Source organism: Phalacrocorax aristotelis, chromosome Z, assembly GCF_949628215.1.
Source record: "Phalacrocorax aristotelis chromosome Z, bGulAri2.1, whole genome shotgun sequence".
Lineage (NCBI taxonomy): Eukaryota > Metazoa > Chordata > Aves > Suliformes > Phalacrocoracidae > Phalacrocorax > Phalacrocorax aristotelis.
In genome coordinates, this window is record NC_134311.1 from 1,243,325 (window position 1) to 1,265,304 (window position 21,980).

Sequence of the window (21,980 nt, forward strand, 5' to 3'; positions counted from 1 at the left end):
GGGGACCTGCCTCTGTACGCACAGAGTCTGGGTTAATTTCAGCAGGGTGGCACAGAGCCCTGCCTGGCGCTCCTAGTCCAAGCTGCCCTTGTGCATCAACAGGAGCAGTGTGTGCTTGCTAGAGAAGAGGATGTGAACCAGCATTTCAGCTGATGAACAGCTGGAACAACAACTGGGTAGCAAAACTGGATGTTTTACCTATTCTTATCAGCTTTGCACTTCTCGCACTCTCATAAGCACACTGCTGCATGTTTCTTGGGGCTGCTTTAGCAAATGGTGTGGCTGTGTGACAGCAAAAGCTGACTCTTAACCCAGTATGTCCCAGCTGAAGTCTCTATGTAAACAACACCAACCTCACCTCCTCATTTTAGTCAAGCCTTTGGTAGAGCTCCTGAAGAGAGCATCTTTCTCCCAAAGCCTTTTAGCTGTAGATTTGAAGTGCAACTTGTTAAATCATAAGATTAGAAACTAAGATGGAATTAGCCATGTGTTTAGCTGCGGTAGTTCTTTGTTTGACAGCTATTTTTAGGTAAGATGTATTTTCAATTCTTGCCTGTCCAGAAATTCTTCTTTTTCAGAATGGGAGCAAAACTGAGTGGTTTTTTTCACTTTTGTTTTAAAATTTATTACAGAAACGGCCTTTGAATTCCAATTTTATCGATCCTCTGATGAACAAAAGGCAGAGGATATCTCACCTGAGCAGTCGAGCCCAGCCATCGTGCAGCAGCCACCTGGTTGCCTCCAGCGAGAAGGCCACTGCTGACTCTCCGCCGCTGCTTCCCCGCCCAGCAGCTGCTGCTGCTCCCGCTTCTCTGCAGTTGCCTAGCACACTCCCTTCCTCTTCCAACCCTCCTCAAAGTGCCAGCTCCAGCTCCCCCAGCACCCCTGAGGGGGGCGGGACACAAGACGTTCCAGTGGACAGCTTAGGTCAAAATAGCAGTAGCAAACATGAGGACCAGCAGCAAAGATGTGTCTTTCAGACTCCCACGTGGATCCAAGTGCCTGCTGCGTGGCGGATGAAACCTCCCAAGATCAAGGGCAAAAAGCGTAGTGTAACGCTGCTCCAGAGGCCCACGGAGCTGTGCCAAAATCTCAAGGTGATGCCCGAGAAGCCCACGGGGATGTGCCGAAGGCTCATGGCGCTGCACCAGAAGAACATGGCGAAGTCGCCGGCACAGCCCCCAAAGCGCAAGGCAAAGCCGCCAGCGCAGCCCCCGAAGACCACAGCGAAGCCACCAGCGCAGCCCCCGAAGACCACAGCAAAGCCGCCAGCGCAGCCCCCGAAGACCACAGCGAAGCCACCGGCGCAACCCCCGAAGACCACAGCAAAGCCGCCGGCGCAGCCCCCGAAGACCACAGCGCAGCCCCCGAAGACCACGGCGCAGCCCCCGAAGACCACGGCGCAGCCCCCGAAGACCACGGCGCAGCCCCCAAAGACCACGGCGCAGCCCCCGAAGACCACGGCGCAGCCCCCGAAGTTCGTGCCGCTGTCCCCGAAGATCAAGGTGCAGCCCCCGAAGCTCGTGCCGCTGTCCCCGGAGTTCGCGGCGCAGCCCCCGAAGCTCACGCCGCTGTCCCCGGAGTTCACGCCGCTGTCCCCGGAGTTCACGCCGCTGTCCCCGGAGTTCACGGCGCTGTCCCCGAAGTTCATGGCGCTGCCCCCGAAGCTCATGGTGCTGTCCCCGAAGTTCGCGGCACTGCCCCCGAAGCTCACAGCGCTGCCCCCGAAGCCCATGATAAAAGGGCATAAGGGCAAAAGCAAGATGCAGGACACTACGAGGCTGAGTGAGGAGGAGAAAGGCCCTGAAAAAGAAGAAACTGATAAGCTGAAAGAATTATTCTCTTCGTATTCAGATGAAGGTATTAATGCTACTGTTCCTATTACATGGGTAACCCTGGTGAAAAGGGACCAGTAAAACCAGGGACTGGAAATGGTCTATTTTTTGACTTGCTGTATATTAAGTGCCTTGCCATTATCCCTACTTCATGGTCATGAAGAATCAACGGGGTTTTTTTTCTGCCATTGCATGACGTTGTAACTGTTGCTTTAAAAAACAAAACAAAAAACCCCAACAGAAACCAAAAGCTGGTCTTGTTCTGCTGGAACCTTAGCTAAAATTAGGTCTGTTTTTAAGAATTCTCCCTCTGTAGGTCAAAAATCAATAGAAAAAAGAAATCTTAGTTGGATTGCTATTGGGCAGAAACTGTTTACAAGGAAGAGCTAGGTACTAGAAAAACACAAAGAATGGATCTTATTTTCCTTGATTTCCAGAAAACTGACAGTTCGCTGAAACTTACCGCACTTTCTCTATCAGCAAATTTCAAAGTCTGCATGCTGAAAACAAAAGCCTGTCACACTTACTTATTGCATACTAGTTTACTGAAACACATAGATCAGACATACATGTACCTCATCATCTATCACAATGTGATGTTCATCGAACTCTGCCTTTTCGCGGAAGGTCTAAAACCTACATAAAATGGCATGTGGTTTACTAGAATTTTGGTTTGAACTGTGCTGTAAGCTCCTCTCCATCTTAGCTACAGGACTTACGACTTTTGAGGGTGCCAGAGCAGGGGCACAGGCTGCCCAGAGAGGCTGTGGGGTCCCTTCCCTGGAGACATTCACACCCTGCCTGGATGCGGCCCTGTGCCCCTGCTCTGGGGGTGCCTGCTCCAGCAGGGGGTGGGACAGGCTGAGCTCCAGAGGGCCCTGCCAACCCCTGACAGTCATGAAAAAGTATAGAAATGGTACACACTTAAAATATCACTGAAAAGCTGAACAGAAACACACAAAGAATACTTAATTTCTTAACACACACACACAGACACACACACACACAGACACACACACACACAGACACACACACACACACACAGACACACACACAGACACACACACAGACACACACAGACACACACAGACACACACAGACACACACAGACACACAGACACACAGACAGACACACACAGACAGACACACAGACAGACACAGACACAGACACAGACAGACAGACACAGACACAGACAGACACACACACACACAGACACACACACACACAGACACAGACACACAGACACAGACACACAGACACAGACACACAGACACACAGACAGACACACACACAGACACACACACAGACACAGACACACAGACACAGACACACAGACACACAGACACAGACACAGACACACAGACACACACACACACACACACACACACGGGCACACACACACACACACACACACACACGGGCACACACACACACGGGCACACACACACACGGGCACACACACACACGGGCACAGTTCAGTTCCTTTGTTAAATCTGTGTGTTGTCTAATGTCACAGGTTTGACCTACAAATTAGAAGTCGGGTTTAGCCCTTTCCTGTCACAGCCCAGAGGCATCTTTACAGTATGCAGGGTGCCTCTTTGAAGGGGTGTTGTGCTCTGAGACCAGAGGGTCTTTTCACATTTACCCTGGACATACTGTGCCCACATGGCTTGGGATTGCTTTGAAAATATTCATGCTTGTGTTTATAAACCTGTTAGCATCTTCCTCCAGAAGCCAGTAACAAAAATCTGAACAGCTAGGGAAGGAAAAACCTGGACTATGTTTCAAGCTGGTCCTTACATTGAAGCTTTCAAATGGACCGAGCCATGCCAGCAGATGCACTTGAATTTTTGGAAATTAAATGCTCTCAGCAAAACTGTTCACATAAGTTGTATTGTATGTACTGTGAATATCACTGTTTGCATTTCTCTCAAATTTTGTTCCCACTTTTACACTTCTTTTTATACTCCTGCTATACCACGTAATAGTTTTAATATTAAAAGCAAAAGAATAGAGTAGAACATCATATGATAGCTTTTTTTCCTCTCCTCATGACTTAAAGCTCAGATAGCTTAGGAGCTGGCAAGAATGGCTGAGCTGTGGCAGAAATACTGTGTTTAAACAATGGCAATGTAATATAATAATGAATATAAAGGGTTGTGTGTTTTTAAGCTTGCTGCAAAGCCCTAAATGAAAAGCAGAGATTACCAAGATCCTGAGTGCTCCTTCCTGTTCCAGCTAACTTTTCTTTACAGTTGCTATTTTTCTTATTTATCAAAAAGATACGGGGCTCTTGAAATATTCCTTTAAAAAGCCGAATTGGAGATTAAGTGTGCTGTGCTTTCATAATGTCATTTAGAAGAGTGAAAGAGCAATTTACAAGTGCAAATAACTTTCAAACTCAGTATTGGCAAGTTAATGAGGAGCAAGTCTTTGTTGCAGGTTATTGAAGCCTGAATGCCAGTAACCCATATACAATGCTGTTGACTTTCCCGCTTAGAAGAGCGCTGAAATTAAATCTATCTTTGGATATCTGTAATTGGCAGGGAAGGAGGGATAAAAACATGGCATGAAAAGAACTTCAGCTTTCTACTCTATTTCCTGCTGGAAGCTGGATGTTGAGAGAGTGATATATATACCAAGCTGTCTTCTTTTGTGCATCTACGTCTGTTGCTGAATAACTTGAATTGCTGTGCAGATGCCACATCATGTCTTCAAATAAGAAAAGCTGACCTTGGGTTAATATGGCAGTAGTGCAGAACCTGTAGAATAAAGTAGCCATGCCCCCTTTCTAAACCCCAGCACTGCCTACTGGGGGGAAGGTTGTGTGAGCACTATTATTAGCTCAGAATAAGCTCAATAAGTAATTTACTGTGAGAATAAAACTCTGAATGATTTTTTTCAAGCCCATCGGGTTGGTATTGTTTGGCTATATTAAAAATCTGTTTATCACAAGTGTCAAAATTCTGCTTTTTTGTAGGACTTCAAGCTTGCGCTTCCTCCGCAGAACCTCCTTCAACATCCAGACAACCAGACTACTTACTGTGAGTAAAGTAACAATCACCAATCTCCTGCCACTCATTGAAGCAGTTGAAAAATCACTTAGCTGCAAAACTGAAGAGTTATCAAAATACAGTTTTAGAATAATGACAAGGATTTTTCTCTACTGTTATAAAACAGAGAAATAGCTTCTTCAAATGCCCAGTGTCTGGGCCTTTCCCCGACTGTTTTACTCGTGGCCTTTCTTTTAAAACATGAAAGTCAAAGGAGGCTGCGGTGGAATGACTGGAATGACTTGGTCAGCGCAACCTGAATTTCTAATAAAATGCTTTCTTAGTGGGGAGTGGGCACAGTGGGGAGCAACCTAAAGCTCTTCTCGCGGTTGGAAGGGTGAGTTTGGGAAGGTTTTGGTGGCCCTTCAATGCTCTGAGCTGGAGCGAGCACCACCACAGGTAAAGGCAGGAGGCGTCTGACGCCCGCTAGCAGTGCAATTGCGCAGCGCTGCCCACCGCAGCGGCGCTGAGCCCCATGCTCGTGTTTGCAGTGCGAGAGGGGAGCGAGAGCTCTGTCACGGCTCACCAGCTTCTGCCAGAGGAGTAACGTCACGGGGGGAGGCCAGGCATCCCCGTAGCACTTCAGCTTTAGTGCGCCTTCGGTCTGCGTCGAAGCAGATGGCAGGGGAGAGCCCTGCATTGTATTTAATACAGTAAGTGATCCTCCACGGAGAGACTGAAATAGGTCTGGCCCTTCAGGGAAGCAGTTTAGTGCTTCACTTGTTTGGCTGAGAACTCAAACGTACACTTAATTCCCAACCTCTGCTGGGTGAAAATGGGCAGGTTCAGCTCTTCACTGTCTGCTTCCCGATGAGCTGAGAGCAGTGATGCTGAGAAGTAAGGTATACGGTCATTCGATGTTATCTATTATTAAAGTTGGATGGCAATAGCCATTGCTAAAAGTTTAACAAAGCAAAACAAAAGCCTTCATGCACGGTTTCATAAAGTTGGTTTAGTTCTGATTGGGAGTAAGAAACTTTGATGAAGAATCCTCTGTCAAAGCAACAACCTCTGGAACAATGTCACAGATAATCTGCTGGCCACAGTGTCCTGGAAAAAAATCAGGTCGTGCTGTTTCAGGTATGTGCCTGATCATTACAGAAAGATTGAAACCTGAGAGCACGTGAAGTCTGATGTGGTTTAAAGGACTTTGAAAGTTTATTCCATTTATTCAATTTATTTGACAGTTTATGTCTCTGAGTGCTACGTATTTCATGAGTATAATCACAGCTTTAGCATAAAGATACTTTACAAGTTCGTATAAAGATTATAAGAGTAAAGGAACTGAAATTCTTTAAGCAAATTTTAAGCAAAAGCTAGGAAAACAAACCAGATTCACGTTTCTCCCCACTTCCACTCTCATTTCTCCCCTCTCCACAAACTTACATTGCAAGTGCTTTCCTGGGCTGTGTGCTGTGCTAGGACTCATGCTGCGGGATGTAGCTGAGTGTGGGCCAGCGCTCTGCGCTACAGGTGCCTCCCAAAGTGTTGAAGGGCATCTTTTGCTTTCTTTTAAAAATTGTCTGTCTGTGTAATTGGGTGTATCTGGCCTGGGATAAATCACTGACAAAAGTTGTTGCCTGTGTTGGTACAGACTTTCAACTTGTTAAACTTTTACTGCTCATTATAGTTAATCTAAGGGTGGTTTGAAGGATTTGTCCCCGCGTGGAGGTGCCTGTGTCATCCAAAGCGAATCGGGTCTTCAGGGTAGGAGGACCAGAAGTACTGGTGTGACAGCAGTGGGAAGTGCTATCTATTACTTGGCATTGCCGCTTCATCTTGGATTTGTATAATGAGCTTGTTAAATCTGCTCACGTTGACTTGAGGGAGAGGGGAATGAAGAAAGTTTCAGTCGCATCAGTGACTTTAAGCATTTATAGGTTTTGCCCTCCTTCGGAGGTGATGTAATGGGCTGGTTTTAGTTTCAGGCTTCTCTGCGGTTTGTTTTTGTTGCTGTATTGCAACTGCCTTAGTCGAATGGACAGCAGTGGAACTGGTGTTCGCTAAAATAACCAATTTTTATCATTAGCTGTGCTTTGCTGCTAGATAGGCATAAATATAGCCAAAAAATTAAATTGCATCCAACTCCATAAATGCAGTCCCTTCCAAACATGTAATGAAAACTAATTTTCAAAAGTAAAGATAACTAACTTAACCTGTCCCTCCATAGAAAGAGATTATAATCTATCAGTTTCTCTTCTCTCACTAAAGCTGATGTGTTTATCGGTCCTTCTCTATTTGAATGATTGCTAATGTTTTCTAAATGCTATGCTCTTTTTTTGCTCAGCTTCTGAATAAAAACTCTAAAAAGTTAAATATTAGCAAATAATGGTCACAAAAATATGGTAGACTTCTGTAATTATCTAAATGCCTTCTCTTGGGGCACATGGGCTTGCACGTAGAAGCAAAGTCAGTCCCATAGTTAACTGACTTAAAGCTTGAGTGTCTGTGTTTGATATTCATTATGAAATGTCCTTGGTGTGAAATTGCATGTGTGCTTATTTTGCCATTAGAAAATACACAACTATAATCTCAGAAGAGCAACGCCAGAGTTACAAAAATGACTTCAATGCAGAGTATGAGGAATACAGGAACTTGCATGCTCGGATGGAGAGTATCACCAGAAGATTCACGATGCTTGAGGCACAATGGAAGTGTCTTCCTGCGGGGTGCAAAGAATATCAGGTAAAGAAGGATAAACCGTGAAGATTGTGTTTCATCTCCTTATCCCTTCCAAAAGTCCACATTTTCAGCACAGGCAGGCTCTTAAATATATTTATCTATAAAATTATGTTGATGTGGTTTTAAAAGACTGGCCGGGCTCAGTATCTGAGACTAGGTAGCCAGTCGCATAGCTGGAGGTACCAGGCTGGCTCAGGCTCTGCTGACCGCCTCCGCCTCCTGGCAAGGTGCTCTACACAGGTGGGAGAGAAGATCGGAAGCGCATGGAAACCAGCGGCCATAATCCCAAGGCTTCCTGACCCTCTATTTCCCATGATCTTATACACTTAACTAAACCTACCGCCACAACTTACTCATCTTCCAGGTGGCTGATCCTAGCTACGATTTTAGCAGAGAAGGGTATTAAAACCCTGATATCCTGGCTTTCCAGCCTGAACTTATCTAATTTGGACATACAAATTCACCATGTTCAGCATCAGAATTCTTTAATTCTGTGAGTATACTGAGGATTTTTGGTTGATTTTATTTAGGTTTTGGCCAGATTGCAAAGGTACTTGTGAGCAGAAGTATTTTGCTGCTCAATCAGACAAGGGGTAGCCTTGCAGAATTTGCACACAAGCTCAACCCCTCCATGGGCTAGCTTTGATATTTGTACCTTAACAAAACCCTGCAAAAAGTTCTTCAGCCCTCAACCCCCTGTCTGTGACTTCTCAAAGGGAATCTTCAAACACATGCCTCTTTTCTTGCCTCTTTACAGATTTAATTGCAGACCTTGGGTGATACGGGAGGCTGGGGGTTTATTTTTGTAATGCTGGAGAGTGCTGTGGCTCGTGGGTAATAAAGTTTCTTGAGTAAAACTGCGTGCATTTTTAGTGTTTTACATAAACTCGCATTTTCTGGTAGTAGCGAAATGCTCTTCTTATTGTCTTCATGTTATTTTTCTTGAAGGTCCTTCATGAAGAAGTCATCGAGGAGTATCAGAAGATAAAACAGGTATGTGTAACACCAGATTTGTGGGAGGTAGTAATCACTGAGACTGGCTCAAGGCTGTTTGTAGGCAAAGGACATGAAATATTAAACTCTGCAGAAATGGTTTCATGCCCTAATTTTTTTTTCTGTCTCACCTTTACAGTCTACTCCCAACTACTATGAAGAGAAGCATAGATGCGAGTATCTCTACGACAAGTTGGCTCATATTAAGAAACTAATAGGGGAATATGACAGCAAGCAAGAACAACGGCAGTACGCTTCTGGTTCATCTGAAAATGGTGAATGAACGGAAGCTTATTTATGTTAAACCTTAAATCAGTTGCTTTAAGATTCTAAAAATTCACATCAAACTTTTGTATTACACAAGTTTCAGTATTAGCAGACTTAACTACATTTGTTGTTCTTGATGTTGCTTATATGCGTATATAGATATATGCGTATATATATAAGCTGCTTTTCCTGGTCCCTTCTTTTCTTCAAGACTTATGTTTGTCCTTTGAAATATCAGTAGACATTGGGGATTCATTACCTTTACTATGAAGTTGTGCACAATTTAAGAAAATATTGTAGCAAAGGTAAATGCTTTTGGATAAGTATAAGGCTGTTTTCTGACCTTTCTTGTTAATGCGAACTCTTTGCCTTAAATGGTAGAAGATTTAGAAATTTGCACAAAATACAAAAAAAACCATCCCATTGTTTTGGAGGGTTAAAGAGGCATGAATATGTGCTGTATACAGCCCGTGTCATTACAAAAGAAACTCACCTCTGCCACTTAAACCCTCCATTGCAGTGGTTGCCTTAAGGTGTTTGCTTGTGTGTAATTAGTGTAGTTAAATTATTAGCTGCACTACTTCCCACTTTGCTGAAGCACCTGGGAAGCACTACATGGCCTACCAGTGTCTGGAAGTGTGCGCTTGTGCTCTGTGTGTGTGTTAATGAGACTCTGTGGGTGTGAGCATGAGTGATGGGAAAAAAAAAAAAAGCTGCTACTCTAACTAAGCCAAACACTCAGGTTAAAACAACTGGCGAGTGTTGCTGTAGGTTTTTTCCTAAAGAATTGCTACTTCTGTTGTGGAAGATGAGAACATTTCCATTTCAATAGTTTGTCAGCTTTAATAAAATCGGGGAAATTGATACTTTAGAAAAAAAGGCACAGATATATAGTTTTTGGGCAAGATTATAAAATTAAATATGTAAGTTACCTATTTATATACGACTATAAAGTATTTTTTGAAGAGAGATATGTAAAGAAGCTATTGCCTACATGAAATGTATATTTAAAGATTTTTATCCTGGGTGCCAGGAATATAACAAAGACAAGATATATTTAACTATAAGATACTGTGATCACCGGACTTTCATTTCATGGAGTTTTTTGGTTTATTTTAATGTAAACCGTTACTTACCTTATCATGTGAAAATGCAGGTTATTTGGTCAAAATTGAGCAACATCTTAGTGTGTCTTACTGTGCTTGTCTTTTCAAATTGCTGGCAATTGAAAAGGGAAGCATGGTAATTACAGATCTGATTTCAGACTTTTTGCCAAAATTTTGGTAGTATCACTAATAGATTTTTGTCTCCAGCATAAAAAAAAACAAAAAACAACCTGTTGTCTATCACTGTAAACCAGAAAATGTTTGATGCCCAGAAAACATGCAGTCAGGTAAACGGGAGCAACTGAAGTTTTGCCTTGAGTTTGTGGGTTCAAAACACTACATCCATGCGGAGGGAACAGCAAGTGAGGTGACAGTGAGATTTGTGTTACCTACTTGAGACCAAGTTGATTTGGGGTCCCTTGCATTAGTACAGTTGTTTTCAACTTCACATTTCAAACTGGAGGATGAAGAGAAGACTTCTTGTATCCCATTAAGAGCTGCATTCATCTGGGTTTGACAACCGAATTTGGTCCTTGGCGTGCACATGCAGTCATGTGCCAGGTGTCAATGCAGGGCTGATAAATTCACTGCAGCTCTGCTGCCACTGCACTGGGTGATTAGCTTTCAGCTTTGAAAGAAAGTGGATGTTCAGATTAAAATAATGTGAAGTTGCTGGTATTGGGCACCATTTCAGCAGTTCTGTGCTGTTTAACTGAAGTGTGTGCCTGGATCTGACGTTAACTGCCATTGTGGGACACATGATGCTGCTACAGCTGTCCCGGTATGTTGCGATCATCCCTAGCGCTATCACTGTATCACTGAGGCCCAGTGCAGTTCATTGATTTCACCACCACCACCACCACCACCACCTTTTGCCATTGATCTGTATTCGCATGCATCTTCTGGTTTACAGGCTGCATATGTGTGGCAGCTGGAGGTTAGTGCTACTCCATGGTGTATCATCAACAGACCTGACAAGCTACTTGAGGGTTTTGTCCATTTGCATTGAGCACTTCTGAAGCCTTATAAGTACACCGGACAGCCTATGTGTTGCAAAACACTGCTGTCAATGTATGCATCTCTTGTTTCCCTGGAGTTGACATTCCTGTTGAGCAAATGCTGAGATGTCACTGAAGTGGGGCCTCTGACGGCGTTACTGCCTTTCCTGTAAAACTGTCCTGCTCACTCAGAGAAACAAACATTGCCCGTGGGGGCACCTACTGGGGCTACACTACTACCGACCTGCAGCAAGCAATTGGTGTAGAGAAGGGGGCAGCTGGGCAGCTGTGCATGTCTCCTTCATGGAAGCTGTGAATCTCACTGCAGTTGATATAAAAAAGAAAAAAAGATACATGGTCAAAAGGGAGTCAATGGCCCTTTCCAGCTGGCTGAAAAAAACATAGGTTAGGAGGATTCGCTTCCAGGCTTGCTGGGGTTTGAGGGAGAAAAACTGCATCCAAAATAAATGTTTTTTCAAGTTGAAATATGCTCTGAACTGTCACCTGAAGCAGCTGACCTGAGTACTTGCAACCCTTCAGTTCACCTTGTCAAAAAAAAAAAGTAATATTCAGATTGTTTAGAAATGTTTTGTAAAACATGTAGACAACTGTTTGGGGCAAGTTACTTCAGGTATTAAACAGAAATTGGGCTGAAGCAGCAATATTGTAACTTTGCTCGTTTATTAGCTTTCTTAAAGACAGTGATGTTACAACCAGTCGTTCCAGACATGTGAGTGTTGATTTGTGCAAAGATCTATGGTCCTCTGAAGTATAGTTCTTTTCATAAGTTTACTGTCATTCATTTATTTTCTTGATGGGGGAGGAATGTGGACAAACAAATCCATAACGTTCTTTTCAGGGAGGATATGAAGTGGGCAGTGGAGGGAAGTGTTTGGGAATATGAAGGTTTAAAACAGGGCTGTGAGTCCCCCTATTTGATTTTGAGAGTCTTTTACAACTTTTTTATTGCTTTGATTCAACTGTATTAAGTCTCTGTACGTGAAACGTCCTGGGGCACTTTGTTAATGAACACTTGAGCCATTGCTGCCCCTCTGTTCTACATAAGTTTAAATTCAATAAAATGTTTACTTTTCAATCCTCAGACTTTGGTCTTTCCTTGGTTGGGGCAAGGGGGTCGTCCTACGTCCCTGCAACGAAGCAGTGCCGCGGGGGCTGCCGCTTTACTGCGAGAGCACGTGGGGAGCTCAGCCGAGGTGCAAGGGGTGGACCAGCGGTAGGTCACCTCGCCGTAGCGCCCTGCTCCCGACTGAGTGCTGCTGTCAGGTGTAGACAGAGAAATGAGAAAGATGCGCATTAAATGATTGCCAGTGAACAGGCGATTTGCTCCGGCCTGTTCGAGCGAGCGTGCCGCTTCAGTTAGAGCGGAAGGCAAACGTATGTAGGTGGTTTCCCTGCAGCTTATCCTCTGTTTCTGACCGCTCTTCCTCTTTTTGTCTCAAGTTTAATATCCTACCTGTTTCGCTTCCCTTTCCTATGCTGTCAGATGACCTGTGGTCCTTGTCTTACGGTCCTGGGGTCAATTTCTAACCTAAAGGAGCAGAATGTTCACATGCTGAATTCCACTTCTTGTTTTTCTCACTCTTCCAAGTGTTGTGCTCCTGCCTGTGCTTCTTTCTTACAAAGCTCAGGGCATAGTCATGGCAAACCGCTCTGATGTCCGGTGAATTTAAGTGTCTGGTACACCGTCGCAGGCCACAGGGATTTTTCCCATGCCGACACACGCGGCGCCACGCAGGGAAGGAGGCAGCAGCGCTGTCTTGGGCCTGGCTGCCAGCTGAACCGCCAGGGCTTTCTCTTCAACAGAAATTGCTTATCTGTTGCTCGCTAACTGCTGGTGCAAGGTGGTTGCACCACTATCATCAGTTAATTGTTGGTTATAAATATGAAACTGATGGACAGGTAAAGGCTTTACAATCAGGTATCCTGATTCTGGTTCCCATTTCACCGGGCCCATAACCTATTTTAGGATGTATGATTTCCACACACTTAACAGGCTCATGTATTTCTGGCTGTCATTTCCATCCAGATCCCTAAAAAAACAAATCAAAACCAAAACAACACCTCCCCAAACAGAAAAAGAACCCACCACTCTTTTAAAAACCCTAAAGAGTAAGTTGTAGTTGCCTGAAAGGTGGAAAGCTACTGTATGTCCCTGTTAAAAATCAGGTTTTAAGTGCTACACTGTTGGCTTCCATTGGAAAACACATTTTTATGGTGTCGTGTGTCAGGTCATACGTCACCTGAGGGTTAGCCTTCGTTTGCACAACAGTGCCACGAGACCTGTAGCCGTCAGTAGGCTCCGCACACCTTGGATCTAACTTTTCAAGCTCCTGAACCCCAAGTGCTCCTCAAGCACGTGTATTTCTATACAGTTTTCTATTTCAGCCCTAGTCCTGAACCTGGTTTACATTTTTTTTCTGAAAGATATATGCAAAAGCTTAGGTGTCCCAGCTCAAGCAGGGGGTTGGACAAGCTGATTTCCAGGGGTCCCTTCCAACCCCTACCATTCTGTGATTTGATGCAGAACAGGTCTAGAAAGAGTCATATTTTTTGTTTGGACAAAGCCTTATGCAGGATTAGTGGATCAGCAGAGAGCAGAGGGCTCAGAGCAGTATGAGGGCAGTAACTCGGCCGTGCCTGGCTGCCCAGCTCAGTGCTGGTCATGCATCCCGGAGCTGAGGTCCCTGCCCCTGGTTCCTCATGGACTTGATGGCCAGCTGGGCATTTCTACTGACATGTACGGGTGTGCTTGCGTCACCCCCAAAGGTGCCAAAGGCATCTCCATTAGAATTTCCTCTAAAGCCTGGTTGAAAATGCAACGTTAAGAAAATGTGCAATTATTCTCCAGAAGTCACACTGCAAGATACAGCTCTCCTCAAAAGCTTACTGTTTTTTAATAATGATTAAACTTTTCTACCTTTCAAACTCTACCGATGCATGGTAGTAGCTGGGGAACAAAGCAGGAACATCCCTGAGGCTGCTCCAGGAGCAGCTTGTCCAAGCTCCAAGTCCAGGAGGCTCCTTGAGACCCCTGGGACCAGGGCAGAGTCCCAGGGGGAAGGAGGTGAGGGGGCTTGGCAGCCTGACTGTCCTGCTGGCACCATCAGGAGGCTGTCACTGCTCCCCTGTCCCCCACCGGCCCGCAGCTGGGGTCAGCCATGGTGCAAAGCAGAACTGCGCATCGCAGCTTGCAGCCCTGGTGGCGATGCTGCTCCCGCGAACGGGCTGGTCCCAGCAGGCAGCCAGCAGCCTTGCAGCTGACCATTGCTTTAACAACTCTGTTCCCCTGCCAGAGAGGTGGGGCTGGTTGTGGTTGTTGCAAAAGGCCAGCTAAGAGACGCGCTCTGGAGTTATTCAAATAACACACCGGTGCATTATTTGTTCCAGACTGGTTTTGGAGCCACAGGCACATTGCAGGGCCTTCCTCGGCTTTACCCTGGGAGAGCTGTCAGACCGTGTGTGTTGCACACGCAGCTGGCAGTAAAACAGTGGGTTTTCTGGCAGGCTGATAAACTCAAGCCTCTGCCAGTTCTGGTCCTGCTCTCACTGCCTCAGCCCACTGCTTGAAAAATAATTACTGCATCCCAGAAAGAGCCAGGTGGCAAGACACTGATAAGATTTTCAGTGTAAGAGAAAGCAGATAGTGGCATGTACTTAAATAAAGACACCGTGGTCTTTAGAAGTTCTTGTGTATGAACTTGAGCTTCTCTGCCCTTCACTGAGAAGGGGGCTGTCATGGTCCAGGCTCATCCACCTACTTTTTCGTGTTAACAGAGTGTGACTGGGCATTTAAAAGAACAGATGGAGTTGATCATGCACTTACTGGCCATAACCAGCCCCTCAGTCTTTGTCCTGAGCAAAGAACGGCGAGAGCTTCATGTGTTCATCTTTGGCTTGAAGCTTCCAGGTAAATTTCCAGACCACACGGAAAATCTTTGAGCTTAAGAAATACCCAGCCTTCTCCACCCCCCAGCCACCAAAGTAAAAATCAGGGCTGGCTTTCCTCCAGCCAAGTCTACCTCCCTGGCCCACAAAGGACTCATCCAGCAGCCAGCACAAGATGAAGATGGTTGCAGTGATGCTCTTGTTAACCTCAGCCATCATTTTTAGCTCCACCAGCCAGGTGTCCTCCAGACCACAGCTCTGCGGCTCCCCTTCCCTGTTGAAGGCTCTGTGCCTCTCAGAGCATCCTCGTGAGCGTGCAGCTCCAACTTTCTGTAAAGAAGACAAGTACCAAAGCTCACTTACACGGTACCTGCTTCCTCTGCCTGTGCAGGGAGGGTCGGAGACGTGCCATCCTGCGAGCTGTGCACCGTACTGCTCGTAGGAAGGGCACCCTCCTCAGATGAGTCCTTCCCCTCCATAGAAAGCCGCACGCCCGCTCGGTCCAAGCCCTAGCTGATGCCCTGAGAAAACCCTGCTCAGCAACCTTCCAGGTGCTGAGAGGGAATGGGGTGAGATACACCGACCCCGCACCCTGACCCTCCCTGCTCAGGCAGCTCTGCTTTAACAAGCAGCTGGGAGTGGGGCAGAACTGGGAAACGGGAAGGGTCTCAGTACTGGAGGATGTTTTTTCCATCCATCACTAAGCCTGAACCTCCCCCTCTTTTCTGAATATGAATGCCATGTGCACCGGCTAAGAACGGCTTCAAGACTTAATGAAATACACGCTTTTAAAGTAGCCATTTTACCTGTAATAACACTGAACGCTAAACCCAAGCAGTAAAAAAACTCTGTGAGGACAACTCCTCACTGGAAAGCCAAAAGTACTGACCTAGAGAGGAAGAATAACTGGAAGCCTTTTAAAAACATAGCTTTGACCAGAACTCAGTTTTCCACCCCAAAAAACCTGCTATACTTGGGTGAAGTGTCACTGCCTTAGGGTTTTGTCTTCTCTGTCTTGCAATCTGAGGCTTCTGGGGCAGACCAGGACTGACCATGTCTGCCTTTATGCGGACAACACTTTTTGCAGCATTTTCTAAGAGACTGGCTTATATTCTGACTTATTACATTGCAAACAGGAGGGGCACGGCAAGGAAAAATGCCCCAGTCTTTTTAATAACCAGGAGAGAGATGCAGAGGAAGCTGTTGGGGTAGTGGCAGAAATTGGGTGAGACCGAAGGGGACCTGAGGACTCTATTAAAGCTTCCCCAGACCACCCTCGGGTTCCAGTTAGGCTGGGGAATGAAACGATTGATTTTGTGACTGATAGTGGGGCCACCTATTCTGTGATAACTAGTAGCAAGGGACCTTTAAGTAAGACTAAAATAAGCACTGTTGGTGCTACAGTAAAAAACCCTTTAGGCTGTTTTTACAGCCTGTGGAGCTCATGACGGGGGATACTAAATTAACACATGAATTCCTCTATATGCCAGAGTATCCCTCACCATTACTTGGGTGGGATTTACTCTGTGAATTAAATGCACAAGTAACTTTCTCTGAAGATTCTGTCCAGTTGCATATTCCCCCAGAGAATGCACAGAGAGCCCAGATATGCCTGCTAACCGAGGAGGATGCTGCAGAAGGAAATATTCCAGACAAGGTGTTAGATGCAACCATACCCATGGTGTGGTCACCAGGAACACCGGGACGAGCCAAGAATGTGACCCTGATAAAAACGGGACTAAAACCTGGAGCCCGGATGGTAAGAAAGAAACAATACCCTATTAAGATGGAAGCTCAGAGGGACTAGAACTGGTGAGAAATTTCTATTTAGAGCATGGACAATTAAGGGAACGACCTTCAGAGTGTAAGACAAAATTAATGGAAGCCCCTGCCTTGGGGGTCCTGCATTTGAGAAAACCCTTTCAATGATACGTACATGAAAGACAACAAGCGGCGTAGGGAGTCCTGATGTAAAATCTGGGGAGCTGGAGCTTTTCCAAACGACCAGATGAGGTCAGTAAAGGCTGGCCTGCCTGCTTGAGGGCAGCAGCGGCGGCTGTAGCCTTAATCAAGGAATCTCGAAAACTGACCCTGGGCCAAACGATCACCGTGTTTGTACCTCACGCTGTATCGTCTCTCCTTGAAAACAAAGGGCACCACTGGATGTCCCCAAATAGGTTAGCGAGGTATCAAGCCATACCACGAGAAGAAGATCGTGTCACGCTTTCCCTAAACTCTGCCTTAAATCCTACCACTTTATTCCCAATTTCTGAGTCTGATGAATTACAGCATAACTGTCTAAGCCCCTTTGAGCAAGTGTATTCCAGCAGACCAGATTTATGGGACAAGCCTCTGCCTGATGCAGAAGTGGAGCTTCTCACCAATGAGAGCAGCTCCCCGTTGGAAGGAAAATGCAGAGCAGGATACGTGGTGGTAACACCTACCCAAACACTGGAAACCAGAGCACGGCCTGGTAAGACATCTGCTCAAAATACAGAGCTGATGGCACTGGCTCGAGCCTTAGAACCGAGTCATGAGAAGGGAGTTAATCTATATACTCATTCCAAATAGGCATTTGGAGCGGTACCTGCACACGGGGCAATGTGGAAAGAAAGAGGATTCTTAAACTCACAAGGGGCTCCAATAAAATATGGAACAGACATTATGAGACTTCTACAAGCAGTTGTCTAGCCAAAGGAGGTCAAAGAATTACCTAAATGTAATCAGTGTAAATATTTATTGGTATTAGTAGATACTTTCTCTGGTTAGCAAGTGATTAGGATTTTACTGAAAGAAATTACTCCTAGATTTGGTATTCCAGAGGAAACCTCCTCTAACAATACCCCTGATTTTATTACAGCAGTAGTACAGGGAATTTCCAAGTTTTTACAGATTAAGTGGGAATTACACACTCCTGGGGAGGCCTCAATCCAGTGGAAAAGTAGAAAAACTGAATCAGACCCTCAGGAGGCAAGTTTCTACACTTTGCCAGGAAGCACACCTTAACTGGATAGAAGTCTTACCTTTAGTGCTCTTGTGAATCCAAATAACCCCTGGGGTTAAGGAGGGCGCAAGCCCCTGTGACACTATGTATGGGAAGGCAGATCCCACCAACCTCTTAAACAAGAAGGGAGACCAAATGCACGTAAAGGACAGGCTGCCATCAAGGAATATTTGATTTCCCTCTCACAGACTCTGTCTTCCCTACACAGGTACCTAAACCAAAGGGCTTCTTTTCCCTTGGAGACACCAGCCCACCCATTCCAGCGGGGAGACGCTCTCTGCGTACAAACTTGGAACTCTTGACCAGAGACCCTCGGTGAACTATGGTGAAGAAACAGCACTTGTCTACGTAGATTAACTGCCTCTTTTCCATAAGGATAGTTATAGAACCCCTCAGAAAACGTTGTTAATCTAATTATGCCACAATGATAGTTATTTATTTAGTAGTTGTCTGTAAAGGAAATGTAATCGTACAATTAATCCAGCCAGTCGGGAGAACTCCACGATAGCAGCAGTTTCATTGCACTACTAAGATTTGTTACCAGCCCCAGATGGGGGAATCTTAGTTCTAGATTTAACTCTAACCTCTGAAAATGTAATAGTTAATAAGCCAATAACCGTGGTAAAGTAATTTCATTCAGAGGGTATTACATGGTCATGCAGTTTGTGCGTATACAAATTTAAGTGGCAAGGATCATTGTGCTCACATCCCAAACATTACTGGAAATCTGGGTGATTAATTGGGCTGAATAAAGAAGTGGCAAGTCAAGCCAGAACCTGAGGGCTTCAAGAAAAATTGAATAGTTAAACAAAATATTACATGAACACGGATTCTCCCTTACTAGATGGTTACAAAGTTTGTTACAATTATGATTTAATATTAGTTAGATTTAGTATGAGTGTGGTAGTATGAACTTATATACTACGTAGGAAAAGGAGTGAGACTTGTGAGACTTATTAGACTCATGAAAAAAAGGATCTCAGAGTCTCAAAGGGAGGAAAACTCACATCTCTAAGAAAATGGAATTTTTTGAAGTGTCGACTAAAGACTTAACAATGAACTAAGTGAGCCCCTCAAAACAGAAGTTGAAGGCCAAGGACAGAAACAGAGATAGGGAAGCACCTGTTTTATGACTATATCCTTGAGGAGAGCTGAGAGGCTGATCAAAGCAAACATCCCGCCTCAGAAGCCGCTGAGAACACGGTGATAAAGTGAGAACAGGGTGATAAAGTGAGAACAGCTCAAGGAGAACAGCTAATTGGGATGTAGATAAGAAGTAAAACAACGTGCCCAGTATGGGAACTTTCCTCATAACACTAAAAATCAGGCCACAGGCCAGGAACTGCCCACCTCTGTAAGTCCCTTAATCTATAAGCAAGTGTGGTAAATTAAAGTGAGCTGTACTGTTACATCCAAGCGAGAAAGAAATTAACTAATTATTAGCTGAAACATGTGAATGTTAGCTGTGATCGACACGTTTAACTGTATAAGTGCCTTGTGGTTTCTCAGTGTGGGGTGCAGCTTTGTGGGTTACCACCAATTTGGGCTTAAAAATGACTTGAATAAAATACCTTCACTCTGTGTGTGGTTGGCATTTTGCACAAAGGGCGGACAAATCCGCTTTTCTGGTTAACACTACCACTGCTGTGAATGGGCACAAACCACCCCCAGATAACCCTCAGTGGCTGGCTACCATGTCACAACCCCAGAAACAAGATGCCAGCTGTTATCGCTGTGATCCGCAGCAAACTTAGTGCTGTGCCACTGCAAGACTCCTAACCATCCATCCAGCTCTTCCCACAGCAAATCAATCACAGTTGCACATTTTTGTCATAGCATGGTCAGAATTCATACAGGCTTTTGGGAAGTTTTACAGTAGTGGCATGGATTTACAGTAGTGGCAGCAAATATAAGACGAAACAGTCTTAACAGTACCCTTGGCTGAAACACCTCTTGCCTCCAAAACTGCTGAAAAAGGTCAACAGATGAAAAATGCAGAGAGGCTGATGTTCATAAAACTCCTCCAGCCCCAGGACTGTGCCAGGAGAACCAGCACAGGATAAGAAGGGCAGAACAGGGAGTGGGAGACTAACGACAATTTTGCAGATCAGGAGAGAAGAGACAAAACAAGTGCTTCAACAGAAGCAAAAGGAAGGAGGCCCCTAGGATGTCTTTCAAGGCTGTAATTAGCAAATGCAGATAATGCAGAACATTGTGGCGCAATATACACAGCGTTGTCCTTTCCAGCGCCTCTCAAGGCTGATGAAAACCAAAACAGTGGTGTCATGTGTGGGAAACAATGGTCACGTTTCAGAGCAGGCTTGCTGTGTGCTTTCCCAGTGAAAACCTCTTCCTAGCTAAACAGCAGAAAGGGATCATGAGTGATCTGGAAGAGTTTCGTGACCCAGAAGTTTTGCTGGCACCCCATCATGGTGTGCCTGAAGTGGCTTGTTGCTCATGTCTCACGCTTACAAATGCCACACCACCATGTCCTCCTAAGGAGCAGGTTCTTGCAGGCACTTGCTCTCATTATACATGACCTGTTCATTTGCTTATACCAGTAACTTGGCTGTGGCCATAGCCACGCTCCTGTTGGAGTCACAAAATTCTTTGAAGCTTGCAAAAACAGGAGAATAAGCCCAAGTCTCATGCAGTCACAGGTCACCGAACAGGACGTTCGGCATCCAGGGCCAGAGACCAGAGCTGAAGGGCCACGGGAATCTTAATGGTATAAAAATAAGAGAAACACATTAGCTATTGATAGAGAATCAGCAAATTGTAGAAGCTGACCTCCAAAGCACCGAGGTCCTTGGGTAAGGCAACGCTCCACAAAGCGTTCCAGAAGCATCCCTGACGCATTGCACCAGGGAGTCATGAACAGGACAGACCACGAGGTGGCTCCAGCCAAAACTGTCATGAGTAGAAGGGACCATAAACAAGAGACACTCAGGCTTGGACTCCTGAGAAGGTGGTTGTGGGATGCCACTGACCACAGATGCTTGGGCACTGTCTTCTCTTCTTCTACAAAACCTTCTCTAGAGGGGAATGAGGACGGTCTCCTCCTCTCTTTCCTGTAAATTGTACACAGGGTACCCGAAGCACTGAGAATGATGGGGCACAAGGGTGAAAAATACTCAGGTAAAAGGCAAAGTGGAGCAGCTCCCTGCGTGCTAGGCAGCTGGGTGGCAGCAGGGAAGGAGAAGGCTTAGAGGGACCAGCGCTGCCCTCAGCAGAGCCATTCATGCAGCACATCTCAGTGATGGGGCCAGAGACTAAACAGACTGGGAGAACAGACATTTTTTCATCTCTTATCATTCTAAAATGGTAGGAGTTGTATTGGTAAGCACTGTGAGGAAGCAGACCAGTTACTAAACGGGAGATTTCTATCTTCAAAGACTATCCGTTGGCATCTTGCATAAACAGACGCTTCAGACTGATTGTCCAAAAATATACATAATCCTTCCAGGCTCTGCAGTTACCCATGAGCAGGATGTCAGAAGTGCTTTCCAAATATGTGGCATATTTTGTCCAGTTTTTGCCAATTACTTTTCATAAAAAGGAGTTTTCACTCACCGCTCACTGTATCAGTTCACATTTTAAATAACCAACTTTTCCTCTGAATAACAGAGTCTGCACCGCACCTCTGTTCTCCTGATGCTCGGCTCAGCCTCCTCTTACATCAGCAACCTGTCACCCAAAGCACACTTAAAGCAGTTATTTTTGTTCTGAGTTTTTTTTGCCGGTTAGAGGTGTTTCTCTCTCTTTTTTCCTTCCACCCTAGTCCCACTACAAATGCACAAATCATGCTAGTAACGTAAAAAAAATAAAAAGCAAGAAAAATTGTGTCTTGCCTTTTGCAAATATTTTATTCCAGGTGTTGCTGAGAGAAATGTGAAAATAGGAGGACAATGATTCCCGCAACGAATACTAAAGCTGTATATGATTCAGAGAGGGCTTATGTGGATCGCCCTTTGCTGGTGCTGGCTAGAATTGTGCCTGCCCATCATTCTCTGTGTGACCACACTAATTAAGAGAATTAGCTGAGGGCTTGAGTTAAAAGCTACGGTTACCATGAAGTACACAGAGCCGTGTTCTGACCTGGTGTGTTTTCTTTGGCTGACAAGACAACATACCT

The 21,980-nt window shown here is 45.2% G+C and overlaps 1 protein-coding gene across 2 annotated transcripts in view; it reads left to right on the forward strand.

The window, feature by feature from the left end:
• Positions 1–12,037, forward strand: part of ELL2 (elongation factor for RNA polymerase II 2) — a 43,080-nt gene extending 31,043 nt beyond the window's left edge. For both annotated transcript variants that reach the window (XM_075079525.1, XM_075079526.1), the window contains exons 9-13: positions 633–1,860; positions 4,817–4,880; positions 7,403–7,574; positions 8,520–8,564; positions 8,704–12,037. In XM_075079525.1, coding sequence (XP_074935626.1) covers positions 633–1,860; positions 4,817–4,880; positions 7,403–7,574; positions 8,520–8,564; positions 8,704–8,847 — 1,653 coding nt within the window. In that variant the 3' untranslated portion in view covers positions 8,848–12,037. The remainder of the gene's footprint in view (positions 1–632; positions 1,861–4,816; positions 4,881–7,402; positions 7,575–8,519; positions 8,565–8,703) is intronic.
• Positions 12,038–21,980: the final 9,943 nt, after the last annotated feature.